The 12,643-nt window shown below is 50.1% G+C and overlaps 1 protein-coding gene across 1 annotated transcript in view; it reads left to right on the forward strand.

Moving 5' to 3' along the window:
• The first annotated feature begins 2,151 nt into the window (after positions 1-2,151).
• Positions 2,152-12,643, forward strand: part of Fat4 (FAT atypical cadherin 4) — a 135,581-nt gene continuing 125,089 nt past the window's right edge. Inside the window, exon 1 of the mRNA XM_051157088.1 lies at positions 2,152-8,574. Coding sequence (XP_051013045.1) covers positions 3,400-8,574 — 5,175 coding nt within the window. The 5' untranslated portion in view covers positions 2,152-3,399. The remainder of the gene's footprint in view (positions 8,575-12,643) is intronic.

Genomic DNA, 12,643 nt, shown 5'->3' on the forward strand with positions numbered 1-12,643 from the left:
ATTTTTGCATTGCTTTATTTAGTAGAATGAAGGGTATACACAAATTTCACAGATTAAACACTCCATTTCACAGAATGAACTAAATTACCTGTTTCCCCCAATTGCATTCACTGGCAAGAGATGCTAATTCCACCGAGTTGAGTTGTGAAGGCATTTCACATGGCTTCCACACAGACGCCAGTAAACATCCGTCGTCTCCCCGCAAACATATCTGAGTGATTTCTTCCCAATCTTATGTATCTGAGCATTGAGCCACTGAGGAGTAGCAACCAGAACCAATCTTCTAGTCTTCCAACTCTCTCAGCTGCGACTTGTAGTAACTTTGACCCAACTTTAACCCACAAATCTTTCTTGGCTGAAGTACAGCAAAAGAATGGCTTTGGCAGCGGCGCGGGGGTCGGGGGTTGGGGGGTATGTGAGGGGGCAGGGCGTTGGCAGTAGTAAAATAATTTTGACTGTGCTTAAAGGTAGGTTTTTTTTTTTTTTTTTTTTTTTTTTTAAAGGGGGGCAGGAGAGGAGGGCGGTTAATGAAAGGCATTCAATAGTTTGCAGTCTGAGAAACGCAACAACAGAGATGCTTAATGCTCCGGTTTGCATCCAGTTCACGCATCACGCTATAGGTGGGGAAGAGGCAGAAGCGAATGTTCTAACTAAACAAAGGAATTCGAGATCGTTTTAGAAAGGGCTCCGTCCTTCCTCAGTTTAGGTTACAGGCAGCTTGCATCCGTGGGACTTGAGTGTGTTCTCTTCCCTATCGCTTTTGATTGTTTTCTGACCTCACACGAGGAAAGGCAGTAGGAGATCTTTCCAGATCCTTTTCTTTGCCCCATCCCTTGACGAGAAGGAGGAATGAGCTCTGCAACCAGATCTTCCCGGTCTGCATTTAATTTAAAGCAAGAAAAGAGCCACGTTAGCTGCAAGGCTGGATAGAACAGCAGGTGGCAGTGTTGGCTCGCGCTTGAACCATCCCTGGGTGCAGAAAGTTTGAGGTTTGGAGGGATTCCTGTGGCAAAATTGTATGACATATGCCCTATATTTGCATTGTTTGGCTTCAATTCATAGTTTGCAAGTTGGTCCCTTAAAGGGGAAAATTATTGACCCGATTCCTAGTCACGTTTTCTTTTTTCTTTTTTTCTTTTAAAGAAACCTCAAGCGCCGTCACACAAATAAGCGGAGGCAGGGGAATAATCTGAGTGCAGTCGGTGATGTGTGACTCTTAAAAAATTAAATTTAAACTTCATTTCATTTATTTCTATTTTCTTATAGTTATTCTTCCCCCAGGCCAAAACGAAACCAAACGTTATTAGATTTCCTCTGGCTGGAGAATGTCGAGGGCGGGGGAGGGGGGCGCCCCACAGGGGGTCAAAATTCCAAACTGGGTTTGTAAGAGGAAACTGTCCCGGCAGACGCTGCCATTGTTTGAGCTGAAGCCTCCGGACCGCTCCGTGGACGGGATTCCAGTTGCAAGACTAACCATGCTGCGGGTGCCAGCGTGCCCATCTTCTCCGTTGAGAAGTTGGAGCAAGGCTGGCACCGAGGCCTTGGTGTCTCCTGGACCCGAGGGACAGCGAGGAGGGGCGTAGGTTCACGAGTGGGAAAGAAGTGGGATTCTGTGGAGTCCTGTGTGCAGCAGCAGCTTGCTCGGGCAGTGCCCCTGGAGAGGGCACGAAATGGTTAAAGCTCAGCACCGGCGCACATTCCCAGACAGGCTTTGCCTAATCCTTCCTCCCGCGTTAACAGACCCTCGCCCCCAGCCTTTCTTTCATTTCCCTCGACCCCCTCCATCGAGTTATTACCAGCCTAACCGCCTAATGGCATCCGCAGCTCCGGACAGTAAACTTATTTATTCCAAATCTGACCCTACCCCCATCTTTTTCGCGGCTGCCTCTTGCTGTGATTGCGCCGACGCCGGCCAAGGTTTGACCAAAAGGGAAAATAAATAAATAGAAAGGAGTTGGGGGGTGGTCGCCCCTTCTTAGCGCCTCCGCCGCGGGGCTCACCCACCGCCCGCCCACAGCCTCGGAGGCCGCGGTGACGAGCGTCGTCCCAGCCAGTGGCGGCAGGAGGCAAGGGCGGCGGGGACGCGGGGCGGGGCTGTGGCCAATGGGCTGTAGCGGGGCAGGGCCCGCGGGTGACAGGACCAGAACAGGGGAGTGGCGGCCACTGGAGTCCGGGAGCACCGAGGGGCGAGCAAAGTTTCTCAGTCCTGCTCGCGATCGCGGACAGCCCTCCCCCTCCGTGTGTGCGCGCGTGTGTGAGTGCGTGTGTGCGCGCAGCGGGGAAGGGGCGGGGAGAGTGCGAGGGACCCAGAGAGGCAGCAGGGGACTCGCTGGGCTCCGGACCCGCCGCGGTGCCACTTCCGAGCTCCGACTACGAAGGAGCGCGCCCACCTTGCGCCCCGAGCAGCTATCCCGCACCTCCGCGTCCCAATCGTCTGCGGGGACCGAGACTAAGGAACCCACCCCGCCCCAAACACAAAGCCTGGCGGATTACAAAGTGAAACTGACCCGGGACAATAAAAGCACAGATCCCAGGACAAGGGCGAGGCGTTCTCGGGGGCGCTGGAGTCCGCTGATGCCCGGGGAAGAGCCCCTGGCATGGTAAGGGGTGGGTACTCGGGAAAAGGGCGCTGCTGCTTCTGTCCGATCCCCGCGACGCCTAGAAGGAAGGGGAATCCGCGCTCTGGCTCTGTGGATGTACAAATGATGCCGGCGCGGAGGTGAAGGATGCAGAGCAGCGCCAGCGGCAGCCTGGGCTGGACCTCAGGTTCCGAGCCCCGGCGGGAGCAAAGGCAGCCCCGGCTGCCCGCAAGGGGACGGAGCTGAGCGCTGCGGGAGCAGCGGTGGGGACAGGGTGCCCCAGCCGCCTCTGCCGCAGAAGGAGCCTCACCGGCTCCTCCAGAACGAAACCCGAGAAGAGTCTACACTGCCAGCTACGGGTTTTCCGGCGTCCCTTCTCTGTCTCCCGCTTGCAAGGACGCTGTAACCCTTGGTTCTGCCCTTTTCGGCGTCGCGCTCAGGGTAAGTTCTAAAGTTTTTGGAGAGACGTGAGTGCAGTAAGTGACTTCTCAGATCCCCGAAGTCCAGGCAGCCTCTCGCAACTCCCGTCCGCGGCCCGGACGCTCAGACTTGGCATTTCAATCTAAGTGTCTGGAGGCCTGGAAACTTTCAGCAGAGAGCCCAGGGATGCCCCGCCGCCTGTCACCTCACCGTCCCCTACGCTGCGCGTCTTACCGGCCAGCTGGAGCCTTCGCTTGAGTTCCTGTCCCTCTTTCAGACTTCTGAACTGCAGTTCTCCGGCCAAACTGGCTTTTTGCTGGTGTCACTCAGAAGCCCTCCAGACCATTCTGTTTCCTTCACCTTGTTTCTCGTCCTCCCGCGGTTCCTGGAAACCAAGACTATGAACTTAGCCGCAGATCGGGCTCCCCGCCGTAGGCGGCTCCCTCTACCCTCTCTATCCCTGTGCCAGCTGCTGAGAGTCTGGGGGCTGCTGTCGCTGCTCCCCGTCCCGGCCCGAGTCCAAGCGGCCGAACAGCGCCAGGTGTTCCAGGTGATGGAAGAGCAGCCTCCAGGGACTCTAGTGGGCACCATCCCAACGCGTCCCGGCTTCACCTATCGGCTCAGTGAAAGCCACGCCCTATTCGCTATTAACAGCAGCACCGGAGCGCTGTACACCACTGCCACCATCGACCGCGAGAGCCTGCCCAGCGACGTGGTCAACCTAGTGGTACTTTCCAGCGCACCCACCTACCCAACCGAAGTGCGGGTGCTAGTGCGTGACCTCAATGACAACGCCCCAGTCTTCCCAGACCCCTCGATCGTGGTCACCTTCAAGGAGGACAGTGGCAGCGGACGTCAGGTCATTCTGGACACCGCCACCGATTCTGACATCGGCTCCAACGGCGTGGACCACCGCTCCTACCGCATCGTCCGTGGCAACGAGGCGGGCCGCTTTCGCCTGGACATCACTTTGAACCCCAGTGGCGAGGGAGCGTTCCTGCACCTGGTGTCCAAGGGCGGGCTGGACCGTGAGGTCACACCTCAGTACCAGCTCCTGGTGGAGGTGGAGGATAAGGGTGAGCCAAAGCGGCGGGGTTACCTTCAGGTCAACGTCACTGTGCAGGACATTAACGACAATCCCCCGGTGTTTGGCAGTTCCCACTACCAGGCGGGGGTGCCTGAAGACGCGGCTGTGGGCTCCAGTGTCCTGCAGGTGGCGGCGGCAGACGCAGACGAGGGCACCAATGCGGACATTCGTTACAGGCTGCAGGATGAGGGAACTCCTTTCCAGATGGACCCGGAGACCGGGCTCATCACCGTGCGAGAGCCGCTAGACTTCGAGGCCCGGCGACAGTATTCGCTGACAGTGCAGGCCACTGACCGCGGCGTGCCCTCGCTCACTGGGCGCGCCGAAGCGCTCATCCAGCTGTTGGATGTCAATGACAACGACCCGGTAGTGAAGTTTCGCTATTTTCCGGCCACCTCGCGCTACGCTTCGGTAGATGAGAATGCGCAGGTGGGTACCGTGGTGGCTCTGCTCACCGTGACCGATGCGGACTCCCCCGCAGCCAACGGAAACATTTCGGTGCAGATTCTCGGGGGCAACGAGCAGCGCCACTTTGAGGTCCAGAGGAGCAAGGTGCCCAACCTGAGCCTCATCAAGGTGGCCAGCGCCCTGGACCGCGAGCGCATCCCTTCCTACAACCTCACGGTCTCCGTCTCGGATAACTCCGGGGCGCCCCCTACCTCCGAGGTTCAGGCGCGCTCCTCCGTGGCCAGCTTGGTGATTTTCGTCAATGACATCAATGATCACCCTCCGGTTTTTGCGCAGCAAGTGTACAGAGTGAACCTGAGCGAGGAGGTGCCTCCGGGGAGCTATGTGAGTGGGGTGTCAGCCACCGATGGCGACTCTGGTCTCAATGCTAACCTACGTTATAGCATTGTCTCTGGAAATGGGTTGGGCTGGTTCCACATTAGTGAGCACAGTGGCCTGGTGACCACTAGTGCTGCTGGGGGCCTTGACCGTGAACTTGCTTCCCAGATTGTACTGAATATTAGTGCCCGAGACCAGGGGGTACACCCCAAGGTATCCTATGCCCAGCTTGTGGTAACTGTCTTGGATGTCAATGACGAAAAGCCGGAGTTCAGCCAGCCAGAGGGCTATGCCGTGTCTGTGGTTGAGAATGCTCCAACTGGGACAGAGCTGTTGGTTCTTGGGGCAACTGACGGGGATCTGGGTGACAATGGGACAGTGCGCTTCTCCCTGCAAGAGACAGAGAGTGACCAAAGGCTCTTTCGCCTGGATCCGGTATCTGGGAGGCTGACTACTATCTCCTCCCTGGACAGAGAGGAACAGGCCTCCTATTGTCTGTTGATCGTAGCCACAGACCTGGGCTCCCCTTCCCAGTCATCCACAGCTCAGGTAAATGTCAGTCTTCTTGATACAAATGACAACAGCCCCGTGTTCTACCCAGTCCAGTACTTTGCTCATATTCAGGAGAATGAGCCTGGAGGTAGCTATGTCACCACAGTGTCTGCTACCGACCCAGATATGGGTCCCAATGGAACGGTTAAGTACAGTATATCTGCTGGGGACAGGTCTCGGTTTCAGATTAATGCTAAGAGTGGGGTTATTTCTACAAGAATGGCCCTGGATAGGGAAGAGAAAACTGCTTACCAGCTGCAGATAGTGGCCACGGATGGGGGCAATTTACAATCTCCCAACCAGGCCATAGTGACTGTCACAGTGTTAGACACACAAGACAACCCACCTGTATTCAGCCAGGCTGCCTACAGCTTTGTGGTCTTTGAGAACGTGGCCCTTGGCTACCACGTGGGCAGTGTTTCTGCAACTACCATGGACCTCAATGCCAACATCAGCTATCTCATCACTACTGGGGACCAGAGAGGAATGTTTGCTATGAATCCTGTCACAGGGCAGCTGACCACGGCAAGTGTGATTGACCGGGAAGAGCAGTCCTTTTATCAGTTGAGAGTAGTGGCCAGTGGGGGCGCAGTAACAGGAGACACCGTGGTTAATATCACAGTGAAAGATTTGAATGATAATTCCCCCCACTTCACCCAGGCAGTAGAAAGCATAAACGCAGTGGAGAACTGGCAGGCAGGACACAGCATCTTCCAGGCCAAAGCCATGGACCCCGATGAAGGTGTCAACGGCAGGGTGCTCTACAGTCTGAGGCAGAACCCCAAGAACATGTTTGCTATCGATGAACACAATGGCAACCTTAGTCTTCTGGGTTCCCTGGACGTCCATGCCGGCTCACACCAGGTAGAAATCGTGGCCTCCGATATGGGGGTCCCCCAGCTCTCTTCCAGCATCATCTTGACAGTTTATGTCCATGATGTAAATGACAACCCACCAGTGTTTGACCAGATTTCCTATGAGGTCACGCTTTCTGAGTCAGAGCCTGTGAATTCTCGATTCTTTAAAGTACAAGCGTCTGATAGAGATTCCGGTGCCAATGGGGAGCTAGCATACAGTATCATGGATGGGAACACTGGGCAAGCCTTTGGCATCTTCCCAGATGGCCAGCTGTATATAAAAAGTGAACTGGACCGCGAGCTTCAGGACAGATATGTATTGCTGGTTGTTGCGTCCGACCGTGCAGTAGAGCCTCTAAGTGCTACTGTGAATGTCACTGTGATTTTAGAGGATGTAAATGACAACAGGCCTTTGTTTAACAGCACAAATTACACGTTTTACTTCGAAGAGGAGCAGAGAGCTGGGTCACTCGTAGGCAAAGTCAGTGCCGTGGACAAAGACTTTGGGCCAAATGGGGAAGTAAGGTACGCCTTTGAGGTGGCGCAGCCTGATTTTGAGTTGCATGCCGTCACTGGGGAGATCACCAACACTCGCATGTTTGACAGGGAGTCCCTCATGAGGAGAAGGGGGACAGCAGTATTCAGCTTCACGATCATAGCCACAGATCAGGGCCTCCCTCAGCCTCTCAAGGACCAGGCCACTGTGCATGTCTATATGAAAGACATCAACGACAATGCTCCCAAGTTTCTAAAAGACTTCTATCAAGCGACAGTATCAGAGACGGCGATGAATCTGACCCAGGTCTTACGAGTGTCTGCCTCAGACGTGGATGAAGGAAGCAATGGCCTCATCCATTACTCTATCCTCAAAGGAAACGAAGAGAGACAGTTTGCCATCGACAGCTTTTCTGGGCAGGTGACTCTGGTAGGCAAGTTAGACTATGAAACAACGTCGTCCTATTCCCTCCTCATCCAGGCAGTGGACTCAGGGGCCATCTCCCTCAACTCGACCTGCACCCTGAATATTGATATTTTAGATGAGAACGACAACACCCCCTCTTTCCCAAAGTCAACGCTATTTGTGGATGTCCTGGAAAATATGAGGATCGGTGAACTTGTGTCCTCTGTTACTGCCACTGACTCTGACTCAGGCGTCAATGCTGATTTACACTATACTATCACAGGGTCAAACAACCATGGGACTTTCAGTGTTAGTCCAAACACTGGCAGTATCTTCTTGGCCAAAAAGTTGGACTTTGAGACACAGTCTTTATATAAATTAAATATAACAGCAAAAGACCAAGGGCGGCCTCCTCGGTCATCTACAATGTCGGTGGTCATCCATGTGAGGGACTTCAATGACAACCCCCCCAGCTTTCCTCCAGGAGACGTTTTTAAGTCTGTAGTGGAGAACATCCCCCTGGGTACGTCTGTCATTTCTGTGACAGCGCATGACCCTGATGCAGACATCAATGGACAGCTGTCTTACGCCATCATCCAACAGATGCCTCGAGGCAACCACTTCAGCATAGACGAAGTCAAAGGCACCATCTATACCAGTGCTGAGATCGATCGCGAATTTGCCAATCTCTTTGAGTTGACGGTGAAAGCCAATGACCAAGCCGTGCCAGTAGAAACCAGGAAGTACGCTTTGAAGAATGTGACCATTTTGGTGACAGACCTCAATGACAACGTTCCAATGTTCATATCACAAAATGCCCTGGCTGCAGACCCTTCAGCCATCATTGGTTCAGTCCTGACTACCATCATGGCTGCCGACCCAGACGAAGGTGCCAATGGTGAAGTGGAGTATGAGATAGTTAACGGAGACACAGACACCTTCACCGTGGACCGTTACAGTGGGGATCTTCGTGTGGCTTCGGCCTTGGTGCCTTCACAGCTCATCTACAACCTTATAGTATCAGCCACCGACCTGGGACCGGAGAGGAGGAAGACAACTACAGAACTGACTATCATCCTTCAGGGCCTCGACGGCCCTGTTTTCACACAGACCAAATACATAACCATCTTGAAGGAAGGGGAACCCATTGGCACCAATGTCATATCCATAGAAGCAGCCAGCCCCAGAGGGTCGGATGCACCAGTGGAATATTACATTGTTTCTGTTCGTTGTGAAGAGAAGACTGTTGGACGTCTCTTTACCATTGGACGGCAGACGGGTGTCATTCAAACTGCGGCCATTTTGGACCGGGAGCAAGGAGCATGTCTCTATTTGGTGGATGTTTATGCCATAGAAAAGTCATCTGCCTTTCCCAGGACACAGAGAGCAGAGGTAAGAGCTTGTATCTCTTGATTATTTATTCTGAGTGGGCTTTTTAAAAACACCTTTTTCTGTGTATTTGCTTTCTATGCTTTAGCTGTCTTTTCATGGCCACTGTTTTTAAACAGGGTCCACTTAACTATATTGTCACACACAGTCTTAGAAAATGCAGCTATAATCCAGGATATCATCAATGATGAGCATTTAAAAAAATTAAACTTTAATGTACTATACCAGCCAGCATGAGGGTAAGGCTGATGACACGTCTTTAGCCATTTGCAGAAGTAACTAAAGCCTGTTTGTGCGAGCACAGCCATTGTGCCAACCTAGACCTCTCTCAGGAAAGCAACCAGCTTGGGGTGGGCAGTCTCAGAGCAAATGAAATCCCTGTTCCAAGGTGAAGAAGCTTTGCTAGAAGCCAGAGTGGGTTAGAGGGGTTGAGCGACGCTGGAGCCTGCGTAGCAGTTAACATCAGGGCAGAGCTGACTTCCTCATCCTCAGCAAGCTCGGCGGGTTCTTCATAGACAATGAGTTATCTCAGTGTGCTGAGCCAAGTTTGTGGAGACTCCTGACATCTGCCTGCAGGGCTTACAAAAGGAAACACTTCCCTTTCCTCCTACGCTCACTTCCGGTGGCTGTGAACAGTTAGACTAGAAATTCCACCCGAGATAAACTTGTACTGTTAGGTGCGATGGTGCAGGGTCTAGTCCTGTCTCCAGGTGGGAGACAATCCAGTTCCTACCCCCCAAGTCCAAGCAGATGAATATTGAGCCTCCGCCCCGCCCCCTTTTGTCCTGTTATCCTGATTGGCTTCTTCTCTGTTAAGCTCCTTTGTGCCAGGGCTGTTTGAAAATCATCAAGAATCCACACAGCTGCCTTCTAGAAAGCTCCATTGACACTTTCTGAGCTCTTCCTTTCACTTCCCACTGCCCTCAGAATTGTTCTAGGGTCTGTCACTCATCCAAGAACTCTAAATATCAAATGTGGCTTCTGATACTCGGCAGAGATCCAAACACAACATAGTGGTGAAATTGAGGCTGCTGTGTTTGTTTGCTTGTGTTCTCCTCGGGGGGATATCAGGAGTGCTTTCATTGCAGAGCTTGTTTTCATTATTATCTTTTGACATTCCCTAGAATTATTTATTTTTGTGACCACAAGCTGTATGCATCCTATGGATGGGTTCAGAGGGCACCAGTGCTCCTTAGATATATAATTCCCAATAGCGATGTAATTCTAAGTGGATTTCAATTTTTCCTTGCACATCTTGCCCCTGAGAGGCTTCAGAGACAAATTGTCTCCTTACACCTACTTCCTTCTTTAAAGAGATGGACATCAGAGATCTTCAGTTCAGCTCAGGTCATGATTTATGTATAATTTTACTTTGATTTGAATTTATCCGCTGTGTCTCACTTTCTTCCCTGTAGCTATTTGTGAGACAAACAGCTTTTATTAATTTGAAAACCAAAATGTTTACTGAAGGCTGGTAATTAGGTCTCTGTGGTTAATGGCTGGCATTGTTAAACAGGTGACATAATTGGGCATTTATTTCAGTTGATTGCTTTGATTAGAGGAGTGCAGAGCATGGGGAGGATGCTAATGGATGCCACTAGAAGGTCCATCATGCCTGTGATGTTCCCATTCGGTAGGGGAAGGCTGCTTGCCATGCATGTGCTGGAAAGTGATGTCTCTGAAAGGGGTATGAAGACAAGAAATAATCATTACAAATTTATTTTGTTAGGAATAGGGAATAGGGATAAAATGCTTACTGTGCCCTTAGTGTCAATTAGCATCAGTATAACAGGTGTGTTCTTTCAGGATTCCTGTGTCCTCTGAATTCACAAACCAAAGGAGAATCAAAGTGAGGATGGTGTGTGTGTGTGTTTGTGTGTGTGTGTGTGTGTGTGTATATGCATGAATGTACTAGTTCATGAATGTGTGTTTGTAAATTTGTGAGTGTGCCCCCTTTATCTCTCCTGTTCATGTTTGTGTGTGTTCCTGCATGTGTGTGTGCACGCACATGTGTGTATGTAGGAATGTACCAGATCATGAATGTGTGCTTGTGTATTTGTGAGTGTGCCCCCTTTATCTCTCCTGCTCATGTTTGTGTGTGTTCCTGTGTGTGTGTGTGTGTGTGTGTGTGTGTGTGTCTGTGGCACACCTATATATCAGGATACCCACTGCATACTAAAGTGCTGAAGTTATAAATTAACTTTGAGTTTGCAAGCTATAGCCACTCTTGAATATCCAAAGAAAATATTCAGAATACTGAAATCAGTAGTTTGGAGGTAAAAGTTCATATTATTGTTGATTATGTTTTCCCCATATACAAAATCCTAGTTTTTTTTTCCGTTATGCTCAATTGATTTATTATGATTCTGCAAAGAGAAATCATAAAGTCTTGATGGCAAGGGTGACTTGTACATTATTTGTTTCCAGGTTCAAATTTTATAGTGTATTTGTAAAGAAAACATGCATTTGTCTCACCTGATAGGGATCTGGGTTGCTTTCTCAGGCCAGTGTCACAGCAGATCACATGCTATGTGATAAGAGGGTCAGAAGAGAAGATGGAGAATTGGCTTGCTTTCTCTGTCTAGCTCTGACGCTTGAGGTAGGCGCAGATGTACACTTGGTATTACTCACTCTGGACAATTGACATGGGACACATTCTCTCACTCCGCCTGTCAGAGCTAGAGCTTGGCAGGGGCAGGAATACCTCTTAAGGCTGTTTTCTCTAATATGTCAATTAATTAATTAATTTTAATTAAAAATTTAAAATCTGGGTTATGTACAAACTTGCAGCTTAGGGTCTTGGTCAGATGTCATGGTAACCAGGGACTTGGTTCTATCAGTCTTTGTTATTTCAGAGTCTCACTTATTACCCAGCATGCAGTAGGGGCTGCAGACTTGTTACTGATGAGTAACATAGGAGAGGAACCAAAGCAGAAGACAACTCAAGACAAGAACACCAAGAAAAGCTGTCGGGAAGGAGGGTGTTGATAAATTTGACCCATTAGTCAAGAAAGGGCAGAGAATAGTAATTCCTCCTGCTCTACAAATGAAATGAGGATTGTCAGAAAGTCGAAAGAACAGAGGGAAGTAAACAGACAGTGGTCTGTCATAGGGTGATCGGGTGACAGGAAGGGCCTGCACCCTACCAGGGTAACATGTGGTATGCTACTCTCCAGGCCACTGACCTCCTTTATGCTCCGTTGAAACTCCCCAAGGGCTTCCTGATTAAGAGTGTGTCCTGTTTTTCCTTTACTAGCTGTTGTGGTTTGAATGAAAAATGTCTCACATAAGCTCCTGTATTCTGGAAGTTTTAGGAGGTGGAGCTTTGGTAGAATCACTGGAGGAGGCTCTGAGAGTTTATAGCCCCACCCACTTCTACTTGCTTTCTGCTTCCTGTTTCAGTTAAGATGTGATCTCCAGCTTCCCACTCCTGCAGCTTACTGCCATGCCTGTCCATCAAGGTGGATTTTTACTCCTCTAGAAACATAAACCAAGATAAATACTGTAGTCCGTAAGTTACTTTCTGCTACGGTGTTTCATCTCAGCAAGAGAAAAGTAGCTGACACGCTGCTTTTAACAAAGCAACAGAAAAATATAGGATATTGATTTATTATCATTACATGGAACCTAATGTTATTTTTTCTTTAATGACTTTACATGTTCAAATTTGAAAGTGGAAGCAATGATGTCTCATGTCTAAAAATTCTCTTTGGCTCAGAACTTATGGAACATGACATGAGTCTCACACTTTTTTCTCATTGATTACAATATGTTGTAGTTTTGTTTTTCTGTTAAAAGATCTTAGATTACTCCATTCTCAAATGGGCAGGTTGAGTAGTGTCATAGAAAAATATTTTGGTTTGGGCTCCTATTCAGATAATAATTGATTTTGCCATCACAGGAGGGACAGTGTCTTGGGACTTCCTGGCAACACACCAGGAAACCAATCACAGATTTACCTGTGTAGTTATGTGAACATCTATGGTCTATGCTGCCTTGGAAATGGATCTTTGCCTATTTACGGTGTATCAATCAGCCATTTGTAATTCAGAAAATATTGCTATAAATAATG

This window comes from Acomys russatus, chromosome 15 (genome assembly GCF_903995435.1).
Source record: "Acomys russatus chromosome 15, mAcoRus1.1, whole genome shotgun sequence".
Lineage (NCBI taxonomy): Eukaryota > Metazoa > Chordata > Mammalia > Rodentia > Muridae > Acomys > Acomys russatus.